At 39.1% G+C, this 26,383-nt stretch overlaps 1 protein-coding gene across 1 annotated transcript; it reads right to left on the reverse strand.

The window, feature by feature from the left end:
* Window positions 1-16,674: 16,674 nt before the first annotated feature.
* LOC115186484 (zinc finger protein 239-like) lies at window positions 16,675-24,260 on the reverse strand (the record flags this gene model as incomplete). The annotated part of the gene is made up of 2 exons (XM_029746106.1): window positions 16,675-16,812; window positions 23,691-24,260. Coding segments are annotated over 2 exons (708 nt in total), but the record flags the coding sequence as incomplete, so codon positions are not given.
* Between the last annotated feature and the right edge of the window lie 2,123 nt (window positions 24,261-26,383).

Consider the following 26,383-nt stretch of genomic DNA (forward strand, 5'->3'; position numbering starts at 1 on the left):
GCAAAATACAATGTATGTTTCTGTAATACGAGTAGGCTGGTATATACAGTATCATCGGTAACAATTGTGTACAATCCACCTAGCTAATAAAATACTGGGGCTGGCAGTCATTAGTTGCATTTCAACCATAGCGATTCCCTAATTGAGGCGCAACAGAGTTCACCGGCGAATGCAGGAACACCGGAAATAATAACTAAACCAACGAACGAGGAATGGTGGAGGCTACCAGAACGAAGAGACATTTTTCGGGATAAACGTGGTGAGTGAAAAACGTTATTACATTGCTCACTCCCTACCCGGTATCTCATTCTACCGTTATACGACTTTGTATGCGTTGTTGGTTGGCAACCTTGACATTTACGGAGCTTTTGGAACGGATTCCTGTTGGAACGTTCCACAAATTATACCCACCCTCAGAATACAGCAAAGGTAACAATCCAAAATCAGCTCCTTGGAAGTGTGTTCTCTCTCAGTATAAAGTTCTATTGAGAATGACTTCTCTTGAGAAGGCCATTATATACACACTCAGATAGGCACAACCCTTTTTCAACATTTAAATATTGAAACAAGAAAAAAACCTGGGTTTAAAGTTGTGTTAAATTGATCATTCAGGAGATGAGATTAACACCTTGCATTGATTGTCCATCCAAGGTGGTTGCCTACGTCATTGTTATGTTGAGGTCAGAGGATCATCAGGGTGATTCATTTCAGGGCTGGGCTCTCTTTCATTCAGTAATACAGAGGCAGGGCAATCAAAGGCTCCAACTCACTGAACTGCCCATCAGCCCAGCCATTGTTATTATTCATACTGTTCATACCATACGTATATATATATATATATATATATATATATATATATATATATATACTTCTGTGAATATCTGAACCATTTGCATCCAAAAAAAACTGCTCACATTCAGGAGATAAACTTTGTAAGGACTCTGTGTGTGTTTTTGTGTAAATAGTTTCTGAAAAGAAGTGTGTCCAGCTCAAACGCTGATTGTTGCGTCATTGGTAACTGTCCGTTTTAAAAGAGGGTTCTAAAAGAGCGTTCTAAACAAGCGTTCTAAACGAGCGTTCTAAATGAGCGTTCTAAAAAGCGTTCTAAACGAGCGTTCTAAATGAGTGTGTCCAGCTCAAACGCTGATTGTTGCGTCATTGTAAAGTGTCCGTTGTAACGGGGTTCCAACCTACTAATCAACCCGCTTCAGGGACTGTAGAACGGCTGGTAGGAATAATAACAATGGCTGGGCTGATGGGCACTTCAGTGACTTGGAGCCTTTGATTGCCCTGCCTCTGGGAGCCTGTCCACTTGTTACATGATTACTGAGTGAAAGAGAGCCTATGAAAGTTTTCATGGAGGGTGGGTGACCCCCTTGGTGGCTGAACCTGAGATCAATGAGAGAACTTGTCAGAAAAAACGACAGAGTCCCACTTTCTCTGTCATTGTACAAAGTAGAGAGTGGGGGAAAAATGTGTAAAAATGTATACAGAGGCTCTGGAATTTGTCATAAAAAAAATTAAAAAAAATAGTGAAAAAGGATTAAAATAAAGTTCCAACAGTACATGAGATGATCAGACTGAACCAACTGCTATCTTAAAATGTTTATTCAGTTAGGAAACAGAGGATGTATTACATCAAGTTATCACACAATTAAATAATAAATCTTCACTCACACTATCGTGGACACTTGTCTCCAAGCAGCATTCTTTTGTGTTTATGTCCCTGTAGCTGTCAGCAGTTGTGTCAAAAATACACGGTTTTGAGGATACAGCGAAAATGATTCTCTCCTCCATGTGTACAACCGCATGCGACCATCTGCAAAAGGTTCCTGCATCAGTATCGTTGCGTAGCTGCGTAAAATGTTACGTAGCAGTGACGCCATGACGCAGTCGGTGTGTTCGAAGCGTAAGTGACCCGTTATACAAAATAAGAATTGTTCTTATCAGCCTGACTAGGGCTGGGCGATATATCGATATAAAAAATATATCGATATATATTTTAAATGTGATATGAAATTAGACCATATATCGATATAGTTGAAATTTGCGCTTTGATCCTTGCTCCAAGCAAGCTGCAGACCCGGAGCTCTCTGCGCTGCTCCCCGCGCCTCCTCTTTCATGCACAGAGGGCGGAGGGGCAGGAACAGACACTTCAACAAACATGGAGGAAGCAACAGCGTCTGCGGAGCGTTTTGACGAGGAATTGGTTAGTAAAAGAAAAAGCATTGGCTCAGTCATTTGGAGATGGTTCGGATTCAAAGTATCAGATGAGCAACAAAATCACGTTATATGTCGGCAGTGCCATAAAAAAAGTTCCAGCACTACAAATCTTTTTCACCACCTAAAACAGTGGCACAAACTGCAATACGAAGAGTGTGTGAAACTGCGCGCTGCAGAAGCCCCAGCCGCAAGCCGTCGACAACCCGAAAAAGCTCCAGCCCCGAAACAAAGCTCACTGCAAACTTCATTTTCCCGCAGTGTGGTGCCTAATGAAAAGAAAATTGGCAAGTGGTGTACTATAACTAAAGCGGTGTCCTATCACATTGCTAAAGATATGGTCCCTGTTGCAACTGTGGAACAAGTCGGATTCAAAAAGCTACTGAAAACTATGGACCCGAGATATGAGCTTCCCAACTACTTTGCACGAGAAGCACTGCCACAAATGTCCACTGAAGTCAGGCAGAGCCTTGCTGACCGGCTCGCTAACGGGACCCATTTTGCGTTGACCAGCGATATGTGGTCGAGCAGGACATGTGAGCCTGAGATGATGATGAAAACAGCGTCGTGTCGTCTCCAAAACAAGTTATTTCCCCCCCCCAGGATCACACCGGTGAGCATATAGCTGAGGCCTTGCAGGACGCAAGCTGGGAAACTCCCGAGAAAAGCATCCGGTTGCTATAACAACCGACAACGGGAGCAACGTGGTCAAAGCGGTGGAGCTGAACGAGCGGCTGAGGATGCAGTGCTTCGGTCAGACTACACTTGGCTATTGGGGAGTGCAGTGTTTTAAGGACTATTCACACATTTTACTGATTACAATATTACTTTTTCATTCTTTTTTCCTTTGTGTCTTGTCTGCAACTTTTTTTGGTTTTATGCTGCTGTCTTGGCCAAAAATTTATTAAGTAGATTAATAAAACATATTAAAATATTAGTTTTTCATTATTTTCCTTTGTGTCTTGTCTGCAACTTTTTTTGTTTTATGCTGCTGTCTTGGCCAAAAATGTATTAAGTAGATTAAAATATTAGTTTTTCATTATTTTCCTTTGTGTCTTGTCTGCAACTTTTTTTGGTTTTAAGCTGCTGTCTTGGCTAAAAATTGATTAAGTAGATTAATAAAACACAAAACATAAAGTACTTTAAAGAAAAAAACATATTAAAATATTACTTTTTCATTATTTTCCTTTGTGTCTTGTCTGCAACTTTTTTTGTTTTATGCTGCTGTCTTGGCCAAAAATGGATTAATAAAACACAAAACATAAAGTACTAAAAGTAAAATCACTTACAATACAGGATGGTAGATTTCAGAAGCATATTTATTAGGTTATTGGATAAGAATTAGTGATGCATTGATGTGTTTACCACTTTAATGTTACAGCTGGTAAAGGTGAGGTAATTATGACTTTAAAATGCTCGTTAGCCTGTTGATATCATCAAGGTAACATATTTAGTTATTATGATAGACTATAGTTTTTTCTCTGGATTGAAAGAGCCAACTGCAAAGTAACTAGAAACTAATGTTGACACGTAGGTCGGCCTAAACATTGTGGAGTTTTTAGTGGAGTAGAAATATGAAGTAGCATTAAATACTAAGCATAAATACTAAGAACAACAACAAGAACGAAACATGAGTAAATGTACATACAGTATAGTCATCATTTATAAATTATACAAAAATAATAATACATAAAAATCACTTACAGGATTAAAATTCAGAAAATAAATGAATATAATATTTGATATTTATGATTAGGACTGGCGTTGATTAAAAAAATAAACTATGAAACAAGAAAATATTAATGTAGAATATTTCTAAAGCTTGATTTTGGAAAGCACTTAGTTGTATGAGTGTGTTAAAGTGAAAACAGAGTCAAATTTCTCGCATAAGCACATTTGTTTAATAGTTTTTTTATGATTCTGACAGGACATGGCATGAATGACAAGCGCTTCACCCGGGCCATTTCTAATTAATCAGATTACATGGAGAGGGGGGACCTGATCCTAGATCATAATGAATCAGATTACATGGAGAGGGGGGACCTGATCCATAAGCACATTTGTTGAATAGTTTTTTAATGATTCTGACAGGACATGGCATGAATGACAAGCGCGTCACCCGGGCCATTTCTCTGTGCAAGAGAATTGTAAGCTGTTTTTCGTACAGCTGGAAGAAAAGGAGACATCTTGCTGAAGTCCATATTCAGCTGGGTCTGCCAAGTCACCAACTCATAACCGAGTCTGCCACACGCTGGGGATCAAGGCAGCAGATGATAGAGTCCTGGAGCAGGAAGGAGCACTGGCCAAAGTCCTGTCTAATGACAAAAAGACCAGGCACCTTGTCCCTACCTGGCAAGACTTAGAGGTCCTAGAAGCAGTCCAAAAGGTCCTGAAACCTCTCCAGGACTTTACCGATGCTTTGTCAGGTGAGGAGTACGTCACTCTATCATCTGTAAAACCTGTGCTGCACCTTTTTAACGAAAGTCTCCTGGCATGTGAAGAGGGTGATAGCGAGCTTTGCAAATCGATCAAGACCAGCATTGTTGAGTACCTCAACCGCAAGTATTCTGACCCAGACACTACTGACATATTGGAGATGGCTTCATTTGTGGATCCACCTATATCCCAAGTGAAAAAGTTGATGCATTGAAGCACAGAGCTGTCTTGGAGGTGGAGACGCTACTGGCTGATCAGAGCAGCTGTCAACCGCCTTACCTACGTGTGCCAACTGAGCCTGCAGATGGAGAAGCAGCAGTGGCACCAAAAGCTAAGACACTGGCAAGCTTCTTCAAGCAGCGCACAGCCACCACCACCGCGCCACCAACCAAGAGGGAGGCTATTGAAAATGAACTGTCAAGTTACTTGCAGTCAGCAAGTGTGGAGAGTGACACTGATCCCCTCAAGTGGTGGAAGGATCATGAAGTTGTCTTTCCAGCTCTGAGCCACCTGGCAAAAAAAAGTATCTCTTGGTACCAGCTACCAGTTCACCCTCCGAAAGGGTTTTCAGCTGCAGTGGCAATATCGTGACCTGCCACAGAGCATCTCTGAAGCCGGATGCCGTTGACAGGCTGGTGTTTCTCGCACAAAATCTTTAAACGAAGGAGGACACGCTTGTCTTCTAATGTCTACCTCAAGACAGCATTACTGTTTATCAAAGTAAAAAAAGAGGGGAAATGTTTATTGAGTTGATAGTCTGTTTCTTGTGCAACTTGTTGAGGCTGTTCAGATAAGAAATTGAGTTAACAAAAAGCAAATGGTAATCTCAGGCTGATGTTTAAAAAAACATTTTCTCAAACTGAGCACTTTATTTTGTTCTTTATTTATATATAATTGCTGCCCTTACTAGGGTTTGTCATATTTTATTATTTTGTAATGTTCGTTATTTGCATCTGTGGATTTGTTAGAAAGGAGAAGAAATCTGTAATTTGATTTTAATAAGCCATTTAAAAGTTGTCAAACTAAAAAAAAAGTTGACTTTTCTCATAAATATATATAATATTTATTTCAGAAAAAGATAGGCCTATTTTATTTTATAGGCTATTTTTGTTTAAGATATTTGTATTTATTTAAATGTGCACCTTATGGAGCTTTGATTTCAAAAAAGGTACTCCTGTTGTTATACAGTGTTTATGTTTACATGTTATTGTTATTTGAACAGCTGAACATTTAATCTGAACCAGGTGAAGAGCCCTGTTTATTATTTATTCATTTGATTTTTCAACTGTTCACTGAAATAGCCGGTTTCAATAAAACTACTTGAGACATGTCATATCTGGCTTTGACTTTGACTGAACATTTGCTCTCACTTTGCAGAAAAAAATATCAGGATATATATCTTATATCGATATTCAGCCTAAATATATCGGGATATGACTTTTGGTCCATATCGCCCAGCCCTGCCTACCAGACATCTTCTTGAGAGAAGATAAGATCAGGGACTCCTGACTGACTCTCCGTCATGTTGAAATAGGTTCTCCTGTCTTACATTCTGTCATGTTGAAATAGGTTCTCCTGTCTTACTTTCTGTCATGTTGAAATGGGTTTCCCTGTCTTACTTTCTGTCATGTTGAGATGGGTTTGTTCTTCTTGAGAGAACTAACCCAAAATTAGTCCAACTAACCCAAAATTTGTCGAAAGGCTAAGGGATTCTCTTCCTGAGAAGAAGCTGACAGCCTTCAAACAGAGCAAAAAAAGTGGTCCCAAACAATATGTCAAAATGAATAAAATAATTATACCTTAAGTTGCAACTTATTCTGTTTAGGTTTAACCTCTATGGGCTAGGTGGGACGCTTGCACCTACTAAAGTGTTTTTAAATAAGCATCCTATCATTTGAAAATTAGTTGAAAGGCTAAGTGATTCTCCTCCTGACAAGAAGCTGACAGCCTTCAAACAGAGCAAAAAAAGTGGTCCCAAACAATATGTCAAAATGAATTTAAAAAATGATACAGCTGTCTTTAATAAGATCAAACTGAACTAACTGCTATCTTGAAATGTTGAAAAAGTGTTTTTAAATAGGCATCCTATCATTTGAAAATTAGTCGAAAGGCTAAGTGATTCTCCTCCTGACAAGAAGCTGAGAGCCTTCAAACATAGTGCAAAAAAAGTGGGCGTGAACATAGAATATTTTTGGGTCAAAAAAAAGAATATACAGCTGTCTTTAATAAGATCAAACTGAACTAACTGCTATCTTGAAATGTTGAAAAAGTGTTTTTAAATAGCTCAGTCTTATCACTCAATATGAGTCAAAATCTGTCACTTCCAGGACTGCTCATTTTGTCAAAAATGAAAAAATGAAAAAAATAACAACTCACAGCTGTGTTAATAGACCCAACTCAAACATCTGCTATCTTGAAATGTCCAAAAAAGGTATTTAAATGGGCCTACCAGACATCTTCTTGAGAGAAGATAAGGTCAGGGATCTCTCTGGTCACCCACAAAGCCATTTCCTCCTTTGGCCGTCTCTCCTTCCAGTTCTCTGCTGCCAATGACTGGAACGAACTACAAAAATCTCTGAAACTGGAAACACTTATCTCCCTCACTAGCTTTAAGCACCAGCTATCAGAGCAGCTCACAGTTCACTGCACCTGTACATAGCCCATCTATAATTTAGCCCAACTACCTCTTCCCCTACTGTATTTATTTATTTATTTTGCTCCTTTGCACCCCATTATTTCTATGTTACTTTGCACTTTCTTCTACTACAAATCTACCATTCCAGTGTTTTACTTGCTATATTGTACTTCGCCACCATGGCCTTTTTGCCTTTACCTCCATTATCTCACCTCATTTGCTCACATTGTATATAGACTTATTGTTCTACTGTATTATTGACCCTATGTTTTGTTTTACTCCATGTGTAACTCTGTGTTGTTGTATGTTGTCGAACTGCTTTGCTTTATCTTGGCCAGGTCGCAATTGTAAATGAGAACTTGTTCTCAACTAGCCTACCTGGTTAAATAAAGGTGAAATAAATAAAAATGTATTTACTGTATTCTAGTCCTGGTTCATCCTATATAACTACTGCTGTCCACTTCATATGTATATACTGTATTCTATATAACTACTGCTGTCCACTTCATATGTATATACTGTATTCCAGTCATGGTTCATCCAATATAACTACTGCTGTCCACTTCATATGTATATACTGTATTCTATATAACTACTGCTGTCCACTTCATATGTATATACTGTATTCTAGTCCTGGTTCATCCTATATAACTACTGCTGTCCACTTCATATGTATATACTGTATTCTATATAACTACTGCTGTCCACTTCATATGTATATACTGTATTCTATATAACTACTGCTGTCCACTTCATATGTATATACTGTATTCTATATAACTACTGCTGTCCACTTCATATGTATATACTGTATTCTAGTCCTGGTTCATCCTATATAACTACTACTGTCCACTTCATATGTATATACTGTATTCCAGTCCTGGTTCATCCTATATAACTACTGCTGTCCACTGCATATGTATATACTGTATTCTATATAACTACTGCTGTCCACTTCATATGTATATACTGTATTCTATATAACTACTGCTGTCCACTTCATATGTATATACTGTATTCTAGTCCTGGTTCATCCTATATAACTACTGCTGTCCACTTCATATGTATATACTGTATTCTATATAACTACTGCTGTCCACTTCATATGTATATACTGTATTCTAGTCCTGGTTCATCCTATATAACTACTGCTGTCCACTTCATATGTATATACTGTATTCTAGTCCTGGTTCATCCTATATAACTACTGCTGTCCACTTCATATGTATATACTGTATTCTAGTCCTGGTTCATCCTATATAACTACTGCTGTCCACTTCATATGTATATACTGTATTCTAGTCCTGGTTCATCCTATATAACTACTGCTGTCCACTTCATATGTATATACTGTATTCCAGTCATGGTTCATCTATATAACTACTGCTGTCCACTTCATATGTATATACTGTATTCTAGTCCTGGTTCATCCTATATAACTACTGCTGTCCACTTCATATGTATATACTGTATTCTATATAACTACTGCTGGCCACTTCATATGTATATACTGTATTCTATATAACTACTGCTGTCCACTTCATATGTATATACTGTATTCTAGTCCTGGTTCATCCTATATAACTACTGCTGTCCACTTCATATGTATATACTGTATTCTAGTCCTGGTTCATCCTATATAACTACTGCTGTCCACTTCATATGTATATACTGTATTCTAGTCAAGGACTATCCTATTTAATTATTGCTGTCCACATACTGTTCTTCAGATATACTACATATTTGATCCATATTACCTATACATCCCTTTACATTTATATATACACTACCGGTCAAAAGTTTTAGAACAATTAAGGCTTTTTCTTTATTTGTACTATTTTCAACATTGTAGAATAATAGTGAAGACATCAAGACTATGAAATATCAGATATGGAATCATGTAGTAACCAAAAAAAGTGTTATATTTATATATTTTATATTTGAGATTCTTCAAAGTAGCCACCCTTTGCCTTGATGACAGCTTTGCACAATCTTGGCATTCTCTCAACCAGCTTCATGAGATAGTCACCTGGAATGCGTTTCAATTAACAGGTGTGCCTTGTTAAAGTTAATTTGTGGAATTTCTTTCCTTCTAAATGCATTTGAGCAAATCAGTTGTGTTGTGACAAGGTAGGGTTGGTATACAGAAGATAGTCCTATTTGGTAAAAGACCAAGTTCATATTATGGCAAGAACAGCTCAAATAAGCAAAGAGAAACGACATGAATGTAAAAATAAAGAAAAACCCTTGAATGAGTAAGTGTGTCCCAACATTTGACTGGTACTGTATATATATATATATATACTCCAGACTGGTTCTCTGTGTATATATATATATATATATACTCCAGACTGGTTCTCTGTGTATATATATATATATACTCCAGACTGGTTCTCTGTGTGTATATATATATATATATATATATATATATATATATATATATATATATATATACTCCAGACTGGTTCTGTGTATATATATATATATACTCCAGACTGGTTCTCTGTGTATATATATATATATATATATATATATATATATATATATATATATATATATATATATATATATATATATATATACTCCAGACGGGTACTGTGTGTATATATATATATATACTCCAGACTGGTTCTGTGTATATATATATACTCCAGACTGGTACTGTGTGTGTATATATATATATATATTATATATATATACTCCAGACTGGTTCTGTGTGTGTATATATATACACTCCAGACTGGTTCTGTGTGTGTATATATATATATATATATATATATATATATATATATATATATATATATATATATATATATATATATATATATACTCCAGACTGGTTCTGTGTGTATGTGTGTGTATATATATGTGTGTATATATATATACTCCAGACTGGTTCTGTGTGTGTGTGTGTATATATATATATATATATATATATATATATATACATATATATATATATATACACACATCACATATACACACATATATATATACACACATATACACACAGTATATACTCACAGTATATATATTTATATTCCAGGACTCCAACATTGCTCATCCTAATATTTCTATATTTCTTAATTCCTTTACTTTTTACTGTCACGTCCTGACCAGTAATAGGGGTTATTTGTTATTGTAGTTTGGTCAGGACGTGGCAGGGGGTGTTTGTTTCATGTGGTTCGGGCTATGTATTTAGGTAGAGGGGTGTTTGGTTTATGTGGTTCGGGCTATGTATTTAGGTAGAGGGGTGTTTGGTTTATGTGGTTCGGGCTATGTATTTAGGTAGAGGGGTGTTTGGTTTATGTGGTTCGGGCTATGTATTTAGGTAGAGGGGTGTTTGGTTTATGTGGTTCGGGCTATGTATTTAGGTAGAGGGGTGTTTGGTTTATGTGGTTCGGGCTATGTATTTAGGTAGAGGGGTGTTTGTTTTATGTGGTCCGGGCTATGTATTTAGGTAGAGGGGTGTTTGGTTTATGTGGTTCGGGCTATGTATTTAGGTAGAGGGGTGTTTGGTTTATGTGGTTCGGGCTATGTATTTAGGTAGAGGGGTGTTTGGTTTATGTGGTTCGGGCTATGTATTTAGGTAGAGGGGTGTTTGGTTTATGTGGTTCGGGCTATGTATTTAGGTAGAGGGGTGTTTGTTTTATGTGGTTCGGGCTATGTATTTAGGTAGAGGGGTGTTTGGTTTATGTGGTCCGGGGTTTGTTAGTCTATGTTCTACGTTAGTGTATTTCTATGTTCTGTCTTGTCTATTGTAGTTCTATGTTTAGTTAATTGGGGTTGGACCTTCAATTGGAGTCAGCTGGTTATCGTTGCCTCTGATTGAAGGTCCTATAATTAGGAGTTTGTTTTGTCATGGGGGTTTTGTGGCAGATTGTTGCTGTGTATAGCTTTGTGCCTTACTGGCCTGTTCTTTGTCGTTTTGGTTTTCCTTCTTTGTCCTTTAATAAAAGAAGATGAGTGTACATTTTCCCACTGCGTCTTGGTCTAAACCCTACGACACCCGTGACATTTACATTAGGGTGTATTGTTAGATACTACTGCACTGTTGGAACCAGGAACACAAGCATTTCACTACACCCACAATAACATCTACTAAATATGTGTATGTGACCAATAACATTTTTATTTGATTGTATTTTTGAAAGTGTTACATAATTCTCAATCCGCTTTGCGTGGTGCCTAAAAACAGCACTTAGCCGTGTTACTGTATATTAGCCATATACTGTCACCACTTCCACCGAAGTCGTTTCCTCTCCTCGTTCGGCGGTCGGCGTCACCGGTCTTCTAGTCATTGTCGATCCACTTTTCCATTTTCCATTTGTTTTGTCTTGTTTTCTTACACATCTGGTTTCCATTTCCATCATGAATTGTTGTGTATTTAACCCTCTGTTCCCCCCATGTCCTTGTGTGGAATTGTTTGTTTGTAAGTGCTTGTACTCTGTTACTGGTGCGCATCGGGTTTTGTTCCCATGTAGGTTCGTTTTGTATTAAACTGCTCCGGCTATTACCTATCTCTGCTCTCCTGCGTCTGACTTCACTGCCACCAGGTCCGCAATCCTTACATATACCACACCTCCTCAGGCCTTATTGCTTATTAGAACACATAAGTGTATTATAAGGCATTATAAAGGTCATTAAAATAATTATAATATGTACTTCATAGAAACTGTTACCCTTTATATTCTAATAACTCACATTTTAAGATTCATTATTTCATTTATTCCATGTTAAGGGCTCTAACCAATGAACAAGACTATTTGTCTCCCTCTTGCTGTTGCATGCAGTTCCTCTCTCTCTTCCTCCCTCCCTCTAACCCCTCCCTCCCTCTAACCCCAGCCCTCTGGCAGAACCAGGAAATCCCTCCCCCTCCCACAAACTCTCTTCTGAGGAAACGAAACTGATCTGAGTCTCTGTGTCGTCTGTCTGTGTGAGAGTGAACAACCGTCCAAATGGCTCAACAGGGAGTTCTGCTGGACCAGGACCAGTTCTGTTGTTCTGTCTGTCTGGAACTACTGAAGGAACCAGTCACCATCCCCTGTGGACACAGTTACTGTAGGAGCTGTATTGAGGGCTGCTGGGATCAGGATGTTCTGAAAGGGGTCTATAGCTGTCCTCAGTGCAGACAGACCTTCAGTCCGAGGCCTACGCTGAGTAAAAATAACATGTTGGCTGAAATGTAGAGAAAGTGTTTTAAAATAGGCATCCTATCATTTGAAAATTAGTTGAAAGGCTAAGTGATTCTCCTCCTGAGAAGAAGCTGACAGCCTTCAAACATAGTGCAAAAAAAGTGGTCCCAAAAAATATGTCAAAATGAATAAAAAAATGATACAGCTGTCTTTAATAAGATCAAACTGAACTAACTGCTATCTTGAAATGTTGAAAAAGTGTTTTTAAATAGCTCAGTCTTATCACTCAATATGAGTCAAAATCTGTCACTTCCAGGACTGCTCATTTTGTCAAAAATGAAAAAATGAAAAAAATAACTACTCACAGCTGTGTTAAAACCTCTTGGGGATAGGGGGCAGTATTGAGAATTTTGAAAAAAAATATGTGCCCATTTTTAACTGCCTCCTACACCAACTCAGAAGCTAGAATATGCATATTATTGTTCAGGTTTGGATAGAAAACACTGAATCTCTTCTCACTCACTGCTCTCTGCTCTCTCTCTCTATTCTCTCTCTCTGTTTTCTGCTCTCTCTCTCTGCTCTCTCAGCCTGCTCCCTCTCTCTGCGCTCTCTCTCCCTCTGCTCTCTCTGTTCTCTGCGCTCTCTCTCCCTCTGCTCTCTCTGTTCTCTGCTCTCTGCTCTCCCTCTGCTCTCTCTGCTCTCTGTTCTCTGCTCTCTCTGCTCTCTCTGCTCTCTCTCTCCCTCTGCTCTCTCTGCTCTCTCTCACTGCTCTCTCCCTCTGCTCTCTCTCTCTGCTTTCCCTGCACTCTCTCTCTCTGCTCTTTGCTTTCCCTGCTCTCTCTGCTCTCTCAGCCTGCTCCCTCTCTCTCTTCTCTCTGTTCTCTGCTCTCTCTGCTCTCTCAGCCTGCTCTCTGTTCTCTGCTCTCTCTGTTCTCTGCTCTCTCAGCCTACTCCCTCTCTCTCTTCTCTCTCTTCTCTGCTCTCTCTGCTCTCTCTGCTCTCTCTCTGCTCTCTCTGCTCTCTCTGCTCTCTCTCTGTTCTCTGCTCTCTCTCTTTCTGCTCTCTCCCTCTCTGCTTTCGTGTCTTTGGTTATGCCAGATTAAGTGATATGACATGCTATCCTATAAAATCCTTTCTCTGTAATTAATATCACCTGATTAGCTAATCATGTAAATGTAATTAACTAGAAAGTCGGGACACCACGGAAGAGTGTTTATAGAGCCATTATCTTCCGAATAAACTCTTAACCTGATGGGGATAGGGGGCAGTATTTGCACGGCCGGATAAAAAACATACCCGATTTAATTTGGTTACTATTCCTGCACAGTAACTAGAATATGCATATAATTAGATTTGGATAGAAAACACTCTAAAGTTTCTAAAACTGTTTGAATGGTGTCTGTAAGTATAACAGAACTCATATGGCAGTCAAAACCCTGAGACAAATTCTGACAGGAAGTGGATACCTGATGTGTTGAATTACCTTTAAGCCTATGCCATTGAAACACACAGGGGCTTATTAATCGTTGAGCACTTCCTATGGCTTCCACTAGATGTCACCAGTCTTTACAAAGTGTTTTGAGTCTTATACTGTGAGATCTGACCGAACAAGAGTCTTGGAACGGTGGTGGCCGATTAGACTCTGGCGCGCGAGTTCATGTTGGGTACTCTCGTTCCAATACGTTTTAAAAGAGAATGCAATCGTCCGCCTTGAATATTATTCATGTTCTGGTTAAAAAAGGCACTAATGATTTATGCTATACAACGTTTGACATGTTTGAACGAACGTAAATATATTTTTTCCCCTCGTTCATGAAGTGAAGTCCGGCTGGCTTAGATCATGTGCTAACAACACGGAGCTTTTTGGACATAAATTATGAGCTTTTTCGAACAAAACTACATTTGTTATGGACCTGGGATTCCTGGAAGTGACATCTGATGAAGAGAATCAAAGGTAATGGATTATTTACATAGTATTTTCGATTTTAGATCTCTCCAACATGGCGGTTAGTCTGTATCGCAATGCGTATTTTTCTGGCGCAGTGCTCAGATTATTGCAAAGTGTGATTTCCCAGTAAGGTTATTTTTAAATCTGGCAATCCGGTTGCGTTCAAGAGATGTAAATCTATAATTCTTTGAATGACAATATAATATTTTACCAATGTTTTCGAATAGTAATTATTTAATTTGTTGTGCTGATTTGACTGGCGGTATTGGAGGGAAAAGATTTCCTCAACATCAACGCCATAGTAAAACGCTGTTTTTGGATATAAATATGAACTTGATAGAACTAAAAAGGCATGTATTGTCTAACATAATGTCCTAGGAGTGTCATCTGATGGAGATTGTCAAAGGTTAGTGCATAATTTTAGCTGGTTTTCTGCTTTTGGTGACGCGTGTCTTTGCATTGACAAAACATTACACACAGCTATAAAGGCACTGCATCTCAGTGCTAGAGACGTCACTACAGACACCCTGGTTCAAATCCAGGCTGTATCACAACTGGCTGTGATTGGGAGTCCCATAGGGCAGCGCACAATTGGCCCAGCGTTGTCCGAGTTTGGCCGGTGTAGGCCATCATAGGTAAATAATAATTAGTTGTTAAATGACTTGCCTAGTTAAATAAAATAAAACATATGACCATGGTTTGTTTATTTGGTCTATTCAGCATGGCTCTGTTCTGCCCTGCCTTGCCCCCTTGTGGAGCTCAAAAGTTACATTCTTACTGTTAGAACTCAAATCTGGGATTTTGTCAATGCAATAAACTATTTTTATGTTATTTGTAATATTGTTTTATTGCTATATCCTTATATTGTATTCTAATGAATAATTACTCTTTATTCTGTACTTTCAGAAACCACAAACAGTATTTGCCAATATCATAACTGGAACTGGACATCTTTTCAGCTGCAGATTGAGGACAGCTTTTGTATGCTAAGGTTCTCTCCTTAACAGTTTTACTGGATGGAAACACAGCAAGAAAACACACAGGCCAATATGTAATAGTCCTCTATTTTATTGAAGTATTGGTAGTTGGTTCAACAACAACTTGTTTTACTAGAGGACAAAAAAATTGAATATGCATAACCCATATTTAATATTCATGCAGTGACTGAACAACAACTGCATTTCCACCCCCACCTCTAAAGGCATAGTATCATGGCAGGTCACCTGTCAAGTCACCTGTCAGGTCAGTCAGTCACTTATTGCTGCAGATGTGCTCAATAATGCTTGAGCATGTGATACTCCTCAAAGCATGGTGAAATACATAGAGGTGTATCACAAGCTAAACACATGTATTTTGTCATCTTCCTCTGCTTACTTCTCCTGGCGCCAGACAGGCAGACTTTGCAGTGCCTCCGTGTGCGACTACCTTGAGCAGCAGTTTGAGGGACTTTGCAGGGAAAATGCCGTGCAGTGAGGCGTAGGGGATTGTCTACAGCAGGGCGACCCCCCCAGTGGAGGGGCGCCGAAGGGTGTGGTGCTCCTCCAACAGCTCTCTCATGAGGTTCTCTCTGTATTTTTGGTAGGTAATTACTTTACCTATGAGGGAGTGGGGAGGATGAGGAAAGTTAGAGGATGATGAGGCAGTGGGTAGGTTGGTGAGATATTGTCACTGTAATTGCATAATGGATTTGTATGTGAACTGTACATCCAATTACAAAGGGTGTGGTGCTCCTCCAATAGCTCTCTCATGAGGTTCTCTCTGTATTGAGCTAGGGCTGGGCGATATGGACCAAAAGTCATATCCCGATATATTTAGGCTGAATATCGATATAAGATATATATCATGATATTTTTTCCGCAAAGTGAGAGCAAATGTTCAGTCAAAGTCAAAGCCAGATATGACATGTCTCAAGTAGTTTTATTGAAACCGCCTATTTCAGTGAACAGTTGAAAAATCAAATGAATAAATAATGATGATGATTTCTAATATTGTGTCTGGTTTCATCCATCAGATGTCTGTGATCTCACACTGGACCTAAACACAGTAAACAGACACCTCTCTCTGTCTGAGGAGAACAGAAAGGTGACAGGTAGGAGAGAGGAGCAGCCGTATCCTGATCACCCAGAGAGATTTGAGGACTGTGGACAGGTGCTGTGTAGAGAGGGTCTGACTGGGCGCTGTTACTGGGAGGTAGAGTGGAGTGGGTGGGCTGTTATAGGAGTGACATATAAAGGAATCAGCAGGAGAGGATGGGGTGATGACTGTTGTCTTGGATACAATGACAAGTCCTGGAGTCTGTCCTACTCTGTTACTGGGATGAGACGCTTATCCATTGTGATGTAGAAGCTCTCAATCTTGCTCTTCTGACGCCCAACAGCGAGGAGGTACGGCTGCCGACCCTGCTGGTTGCGGAGATGCTCCTCCAAACTGCAGCATGACTAGGGTTGAGATCAGAAAACTGAAAATTAGACACAAGAATAATGTCTGTCTGTTGTTCTTGTTGTTGTTCTTAGTATTTATGCTTAGTATTTAATGCTACTTCATATTTCTACTCCACTAAAAACTCTACAATGTTTAGGCCGACCTACGTGTCAACATTAGTTTCTAGTTACTTTGCAGTTGGCTCTTTCAATCCAGAGAAAAAACTATAGTCTATCATAATAACTAAATATGTTACCTTGATGATATCAACAGGCTAACCAGCATTTTAAAGTCATAATTACCTCACCTTTACCAGCTGTAACATTAAAGTGGTAAACACATCAATGCATCACTAATTCTTATCCAATAACCTAATAAACATGCTTCTGAAATCTACCATCCTGTATTGGAAGTGATTTTACTTTTAGTACTTTATGTTTTGTGTTTTATTAATCCATTTTTGGCCAAGACAGCAGCATAAAACAAAAAAAGTTGCAGACAAGACACAAAGGAAAATAATGAAAAACTAATATTTTAATCTACTTAATCAATTTTTTGGCCAAGACAGCAGCATAAAACAAAAAAAGTTGCAGACAAGACACAAAGGAAAAAAGAATGAAAAAGTAATATTGTAATCAGTAAAATGTGTGAATAGTCCTTAAAACACTGCACTCCCCAATAGCCAAGTGTAGTCTGACCGAAGCACTGCATCCTCAGCCGCTCGTTCAGCTCCACCGCTTTGACCACGTTGCTCCCGTTGTCGGTTGTTATAGCAACCGGATGCTTTTCTCGGGAGTTTCCCAGCTTGCGTCCTGCAAGGCCTCAGCTATATGCTCACCGGTGTGATCCTGGGGGGGGAAATAACTTGTTTTGGAGACGACACGACGCTGTTTTCATCATCATCTCAGGCTCACATGTCCTGCTCGACCACATATCGCTGGTCAACGCAAAATGGGTCCCGTTAGCGAGCCGGTCAGCAAGGCTCTGCCTGACTTCAGTGGACATTTGTGGCAGTGCTTCTCGTGCAAAGTAGTTGGGAAGCTCATATCTCGGGTCCATAGTTTTCAGTAGCTTTTTGAATCCGACTTGTTCCACAGTTGCAACAGGGACCATATCTTTAGCAATGTGATAGGACACCGCTTTAGTTATAGTACACCACTTGCCAATTTTCTTTTCATTAGGCACCACACTGCGGGAAAATGAAGTTTGCAGTGAGCTTTGTTTCGGGGCTGGAGCTTTTTCGGGTTGTCGACGGCTTGCGGCTGGGGCTTCTGCAGCGCGCAGTTTCACACACTCTTCGTATTGCAGTTTGTGCCACTGTTTTAGGTGGTGAAAAAGATTTGTAGTGCTGTAACTTTTTTTATGGCACTGCCTACATATAACGTGATTTTGTTGCTCATCTGATACTTTGAATCCGAACCATCTCCAAATGACTGAGCCAATGCTTTTTCTTTTACTAACCAATTCCTCGTCAAAACGCTCCGCAGACGCTGTTGCTTCCTCCATGTTTGTTGAAGTGTCTGTTCCTGCCCCTCCGCCCTCTGTGCAGGAAAGAGGAGGCGCGGGGAGCAGCGCAGAAAGCTCCGGGTCTGCAGCTTGCTTGGAGCAAGGATCAAAGCGCAAACTATATCGATATATGCGAAATGGTCTAATTTCATATCACATTAGGATGATTGTGTTGTGCTATATATATAAATATATATACTTCTGTGAATATCTGAACCATTTGCATCCAAAAACAAACTGCTCACATTCAGGAGATAAACTTTGTAAGGACTGTGTGTTTTGTGTAAATAGTTTCTGAAAAAAGTGTGTCCAGCTCAAACGCTGATTGTTGCGTCATTGGAAACTGTCCGTTTTAAAGAGGGTTCTAAACGAGCGTTCTAAACGAGCGTTCTAAATGAGTGTTCTAAACGAGGAGCAAAAGATCATTTGAAGAAAGTAGAAGCTGTATTATCATACAGTAGAAAGAGTCAAGGCAAACATGGCAATACTATTCCCATAGAATTAATACCTGTAGATTGGGATCGCATCGCAATACCAGGTCAACCATACAAAATGAATAAAAAAATGATACAGCTGTCTTTAATAAGATCAAACTGAACTAACTGCTATCTTGAAATGTTGAAAAAGTGTTTTTAAATAGGCATCCTATCATTTGAAAATTAGTTGAAAGGCTAAGTGATTCTCCTCCTGACAAGAAGTTGACAGCCTTCAAACATAGTGCAAAAAAAGTGGGCGTGAACATAGAATATTTTTGGGTCAAAAAAAATAATATACAGCTGTCTTTAATAAGATCAAACTGAACTAACTGCTATCTTGAAATGTTGAAAAAGTGTTTTTAAATAGCTCAATCTTATCACTCAATATGAGTCAAAATCTGTCACTTCCAGGACTGCTCATTTTGTCCAAAATTAAAAAATTAAAAAATTAACAACTCACAGCTGTGTTAATAGACCCAACTCAAACATCTGCTATCTTGAAATGTCCAAAAAAGGTATTTAAATGGGCCTACCAGACATCTTCTTGAGAGAAGATAAGGTCAGGGACTCCTGACTGACTCTCTGTCATGTTGAAATAGGTTCTCCTGTCTTACTTTCTGTCATGTTGAGATTGGTTTCCCTGTCTTACTTTCTGTCATGTTGAGATTGGTTAGTTCTTCTTGAGAGAACTAACCCAAAATTAGTCCAACTAACCCAAAATTAGTCGAAAGGCTAAGGGATTTTCTAAATAGCTCAGTCTTATCACTCAATATGAGTCAAAATCTGTCACTTCCAGGACTGCTCATTTTGTCAAAAATGAAAAAAATAACAACTCACAGCTGTGTTAATTAATAGACCCAACTCAAACATCTGCTATCTTGAAATGTCCAAAAAAGGTATTTAAATGGGCCTACCAGACATCTTCTTGAGAGAAGATAAGGTCAGGGACTCCTGACTGACTTTACTCTCCGTCATGTTGAAATATGACAAAAGCTCTAGGCTGTTTTTAACCACTTCCGGTTGTCACAGGAAGTTCTTACTCAACACACGTTGTCTTTGGGGTAGACATAAACAGAATCCTGAATAAGAAGTCTCTACCTTAATAATTGACTGAATGACACATGGTTGAGTTGCGTAATTTTCACTATCTGCAGGTGGCCATATGACAAGAGCTCTAGGCTGTTTTTAACAACTTCCGGTTGTCACAGGAAGCTCTTGCTTCACACACGTTGTCTTTGGGTTAGTCTCAGTCCTGTCTGATGGCACCAGTTTGTAGCGTGGTTCGTTCTGCGTTGTGTACTTTTAATCAGGACACTGCCACAACTGGAATTATGATGGTTGAATCATGTTTATTGGTCCTGCACACGAAGAGACAACACACAATATGTTAGCCCTCGGTGCAGTCACAGCTCTCGGGCACCTTGCTAGCTGAAGGTCCGGCCAAAGAGAACGATAAAAGGGTCCGTAAGTACGGATAACCCGCGATGGACCAAACCAAAATATACAAACTTTTACAATTAGGTGTATTTACAATATAGATCTCAAAAAAAAATTGTACACCGAAAAATAACATTAACTATGCAGCTGTAATTAAATAAAGAAAACACGTTGAATTATTATTATTGTTATTAACTTATTAACATCCCCTCTTGACCTGGCCTACTTGAACTGTCCTTGCGTGCAACTTGGTGCATAATCTAGGGGAACAACATCACTCTACTACATGTGCAAGTCGCTTTAAGACAGCTCAAACAAGCATTTTAGTCTGGGACTAAGCTTAAGCCTTGTCTGTGAAACCGGCCCTGAGTGTTTTATATAATATGACTAAATGTGTTTATTTCTGTGTTGCAGGGGCAGTCAGAAATGGAACAGCAAGGCCACAGAACATGACATAAGCAGAGCTGTGGGAGACCACCTCAAGCCCCTGGTAGAGCCGGGGGTGGTGTTTACCACTCCACCACGCCTTCAGCAGGCTGGAAATGTGAAGTTGATCTGGTTGATCCATTTGTTTGTTTCAGTTTTCAGTAGTTGAATCCTCTGATGTATTGTTGATTTCAAAACTTTTCAGTTTCAACAAATGCACTGGGTTGGTTGAAGTGATACTAAACTTACATACCAGCACTATTTTGACATAGTGGAAGATATACTGAATTTATACTGTTTTTCATACTAAGATACGTGTTGCTTTTACACATATTTCTTCATTGAAGAGTCTGTTGATTGGACATTGGGTGCATTTGTTTTATAGGATGATAAAATCAAATCAAGCTTTATTTATACAGCACATGTCAGACATGGATGCAACACAATGGCTTCACAGGAAAAAACTATGAAAATAAACAGAAATATTTAGTACACAAACATAAGAGGATAAAAAAACAGAAGACTAACAACTGAAAGACCAATGACTAGTGATCATTCTAAGGAAATGCCATTGATTAAAATATTAACAATTGGATGCAACATCAACCCAAAATATCAGCTTGTTTTACTACATTGTTTATTGTTACGTTTCCCAGCAAGAAAACCAGAAATGTCACTAAAATAGAAGGTGGAACTAACAAAGAGTCACTGACAACAACCACAACTAAACAGGTGGGGTTTTAGGAGGGGTTCTGAAATACACTATGGGGGTGTCCACTGAAAGTTGACTAGTAACAACAACTGGGAGCTAAAAGACACCCACCATGAGACCCACTAAATCTGCCCAAGAAGAGGCAAACAAAAGAAAAACCCACACCAAACTTAAAGACAGGAAGCAAACCAAAAATGTAGAACAACTAAAGGTGTTGACTCTCCACATGTATCAAGACAACTGGAGCACTGGGCCAGACACTCTTAAATAGAACCTGGACCAGCTCAGGTGAAACACCTTCCCACTAACGAGATGGACAAGCCAGCACAGGTGTAACACATACTGACTAACGAGGTGACACCAATCAGTGCGTCCTACGTGCTAACGAGCTAGACGTGCTAACGAGCTAGACGTGCTAACGAGCTAGACGTGCTAACGGGCTAGACGTGCTAACGGGCTAGACGTGCTAACGAGCTAGACGTGCTAACGGAGCTAGACGTGCTAACGGAGCTAGACGTGCTAACGGAGCTAGACGTGCTAACAAGCTAGACGTGCTAAAGTCCAACCTCAAAACACATATGGAAAAACCAAAGCCTGTAACACCTTCCCCCTTAAGACAACAAATAAATCCTATATTTTTGTTGGACAAGTTTGCTCACCACCAACAGAAAACAATTTCCATTTCACATTATAATCAACTACAATGCTTCACCTTCACCAATATAAACATGGTGTCTACTGGCTGTCAACAATTAAAAACAAGAAAAAAACGCGTATTTCTAAATAATAATATACAATAGTATTATTTGTTTCTCCTTTTTCTTTCTATAGAATCCTAAAACTCACTAGCTTCTAGAACACTCGTCTTCCTAAAACTCACTAGCTTCTAGAACTCTCGTCTTCCTAAAAATCACTAGCTTCTAGAACTCTCATCTTCCTAAAACTCACTAGCTTCTAGAACTCTCATCCCCTTGGAACGATCCCAAACAAAACTAATCTCCAATACGTGCACTCAAAATAAATTGTGATCCATGGTAACGCACTGGCTAAACGAAAAACGTTTTGACTGCCCACCCTTGAGACAATCAGCAACCAAGTTGTCCTTACCACAGACATGTCTGATTTCAAGAGGAAACTCCTGCAATATCCGTAGTAACTTTCCACCTCACTGCAGAGCTTCTCTCTCTTTTCAGGGTTCACTCAATAGGCATGTTGTTAGATCGGGGCCCAGTCCCCAATGTCATGCTCTAGTACATTTGGGTTGGCACATGTGAGAATAAACCCTGATATTCTAAAAGCAGGGCAACAATGTCAATATAATTGTACCAAAAAAACTGTCAGTTGGTTACATAAATAATTATCATTAGTAAATGTTACATGAATTGTAAATATGAAATATTTGATTGCATAGTCTTATTTTCGACGTCTTTTCAATTACATTTTGCTAGGTGGGACAGCCCCAATGTCAAAACAAAGTTTTAACGTGTCCAAATCAATAACCAATATGCAGAAACAGTTTGTGATAAATTGAAAACCTAAACATAACATGTGCTATGTACACAAACATCTGCCACAATAACCATATTACTTGTATTTTTTTAAACAAGCACCTTATAAACTGCACAAGTACCAGAAACGCTGTTGTTTTGACAAGTAGCAATAAATCACTGATATCAATTAGGGGGGAAATCAGGTTGTACGTGCTGTTGAAACTAACACAACAAAAAAAACACATGGAAATGGGACATATATTTTACCTCACTGGTTAGAGGACAACCAGCAGAAGACAGTCAGCTACATTTTGAAGTGTTGCATTGTGATTCCAGTGGGTCACCAACATGGTAAGTGTAACACAACTCTTTTTTTGTTAGTCACTTTTTGTTAAATCTCATAAATAGTACTCTTCCATTTCAGAGCCTGGATTTTCCCCCTGAGGCTAATATCCATATCATGTTGAAATCAATAGAACAGGGGACAAACGTTTAGGGTTCTACATTGTGACATCATTAATATACTCCTACAATGTTAAAACATTCTACATTGTGACATTATATCATTGATATCATGAAACAACTCCTTCATGTATTTTCTGATGTTTAATCAGAGATCTTTTATCAGAGTATCTCTTGTCACATTGACCACAGCTATAAGATTTCTCTCCTGTGTGTGTTCTCTGGTGCACTGTCAGATGTCCAGATTGACCAAAACTCTTCCAACATTTACCACAGCTATAAGGTTTCTCTCCTGTGTGTATTCTCTGGTGCACTGTCAGATGTCCAGATTGACCAAAACTCTTCCAACATTTACCACAGCTATAAGGTTTCTCTACTGTGTGTATTCTTTGGTGTACTGTCAGATTATCAGATGTAGTAAAACTCTTCCCACATTGATCACAGCTAAAAGGTTTCTCTCCTGTGTGTCTTCTCTGGTGTACAGTCAGAGTGCTTGATGTAGTGAAACTCTTCCCACATTGATCACAGCTATAAGATTTCTCTCCTGTGTGTATTCTCTGGTGTACTGTCAGATGATCAGATGTAGTAAAACTCTTCCCACATTGATCACAGCTAAAAGGTTTCTCTCCAGTGTGTGTTCTCTGGTGTATAGTCAGTTCTCCAGATTGACCAAAACTCTTCCCACATTGACCACATATATAAGGTTTCTCTCCTGTGTGTCTTCTCTGGTGTACAGTCAGAATGCTTGATGTAGTGAAACTCTTCCCACATTGATCACAGCTATAAGATTTCTCTCCTGTGTGTATTCTCTGGTGTACTGTCAGATGATCAGATGAAGTAAAACTCTTCCCACATTGATCACAGCTAAAAGGTTTCTCTCCAGTGTGTGTTCTCTGGTGTAAAATCAGCTTTCCAGACCGACCAAAATTCTTCCCACATTGACCACAGCTAAAAGGTTTCTCTCCTGTGTGTATTCTCTGATTAATTTTAATGCCTGATGAGGTGCATCTCTTTCCACAGTCAGAGCAGCAGTGAGTTCTCTTCACTGTGGATCTCTGCAGGCGTTTATTGAGGTGTTCTGATCTGGAGAGACTCTTCTCTGCCTCTTCAGCATCACGAGGTTGTTGAGGCTCCCCAGAGGATCCACGATAGTCCCGTCTCTCTCCTGTGTGAACAACAAAGTCAGACAGATGGTTAAAGGCCCACAACAGTGAAAATCCACTGTAAAAGGTGATGCCAACAGCGTAGCCATGATGTTGTACAACAATTGACATCTGTAATGAATGTAATGATTACTTGACATTTGTCTTAAAATGAGCAAGAATAGTCATATTTTGTCTTGTTTTCACATTAGTGGTAACATCGATGATTGTAGGCTAGAAATAAATTATTACAGTTGTTGAAAACTCTAAGCAGTGTGCCAGACGACTTTTGGTCTCCAATATAGGCCACTTTCTGTGTTAGCTAAAATTGCGGCATGAGGGTGATGCACATGCAATTTGGTTGTAGAAACTCCTCCCCACTAATGAGGAAACCGATATTTATTACATTTACATTACATTTAAGTCATTTAGCAGACGCTCTTATCCAGAGCGACTTACAAATTATGGATGTACTATATCTGGTAATGAGGAAACCGATAGTTATGGATGTAGTATATCTGCCTGGAGCAAAAATGGTGAGAAAAGATTTTAGTTTTTCACAATTTATTCTGAATGTGAATGGGGGAAAACTCGGGGGAGTAACCTCCATTTCCAGGTTGCTTATGAGTTCATTTCACACTACTTTGGATTATAATTGTAAGGCTCATTTGAATCTCCTGCTTAATATGTTTGCGTTATTGTCGCAAATCAACCGCTTTGTACTTAAAAAAAACACTTCAACCAGAAAAAATGCTCTTTGGCTTTTCCATCAAGGTGACAATGAGGGTTTGTACACTGTTTGTTTGCAAAATTGGCCCATAACTTCACCTAAAAACAAATATAGGAAAATAGCTCTGTGTTGTACAATAGCCTATCCATCAAGAAACAGTTCTCTACACATTATGACCAAAGTAGGAATGTTGGATCATTTATGAACATTTGAACATCTTGGCCATGTTTTGTTATAATCTCCACCCGGCACAGCCAGAAGAGGACTGGCCACCCCTCATAGCCTGGTTCCTCTCTAGGTTTATTTCTAGGGAGTTTTTCCTAGCCACCGTGCTTCTACACCTGCATTGCTTGCTGTTTGGGGTTTTAGGCTGGGTTTCTGTACAGCACTTTGAGATATCAGCTGATGTAAGAAGGGCTACATAAAAACATTTGATTTGATTTGAAATTTGATTTAACAACAACATAGACCTACTGTAGGACCCATAACTTCACCTAACAATAACATAGACCTACTGTAGGACCCATAACTTCAACTAACAACAACATAGACCTACTGTAGGACCCATAACTACACCTAACAACAACATAGACCTACTGTAGGACCCATAACTTCAACTAACAACAACATAGACCTACTGTAGGACCCATAACTTCACCTAACAATAACATAGACCTACTGTAGGACCCATAACTTCACCTAACAACAACATAGACCTACTGTAGGACCCATAACTTCACCTAACAATAACATAGACCTACTGTAGGACCCATAACTTCACCTAACAACAACATAGACCTACTGTAGGACCCATAACTTCACCTAACAATAACAGCTTTATTGTTCGGCTATTTTGTCTAGCAAGCTACCGAGGTGGCTGAATCACTGTTGCTGCTGTTGAAAGAAACGTTCCGTCCACTAGATTATACGTCACACCAACCGCATCACCTTAAATTCCCACACCGCCATCTGCTGACTGGAGTGGGTAACGCAGTTAATTAAAATATATATTTTATATTCAGACAAGTTAAAGTGTAGGAAGCATGAGTTTTTACTCACCAGCGTAACAACACAGTGTGGTTAAAGACCTAGTAAGCTAGTTGTAGTCACGATATGGTTACCTATAAGTACAAACAGTTATGTTTTTGCATTATTACAAATGTATTAACTTATTTCGGGAAATCTTCTAAACTACCCACAATGCACT

Source organism: Salmo trutta, unplaced genomic scaffold (assembly GCF_901001165.1).
Source record: "Salmo trutta unplaced genomic scaffold, fSalTru1.1, whole genome shotgun sequence".
Taxonomy (NCBI): Eukaryota; Metazoa; Chordata; class Actinopteri; order Salmoniformes; family Salmonidae; genus Salmo; species Salmo trutta.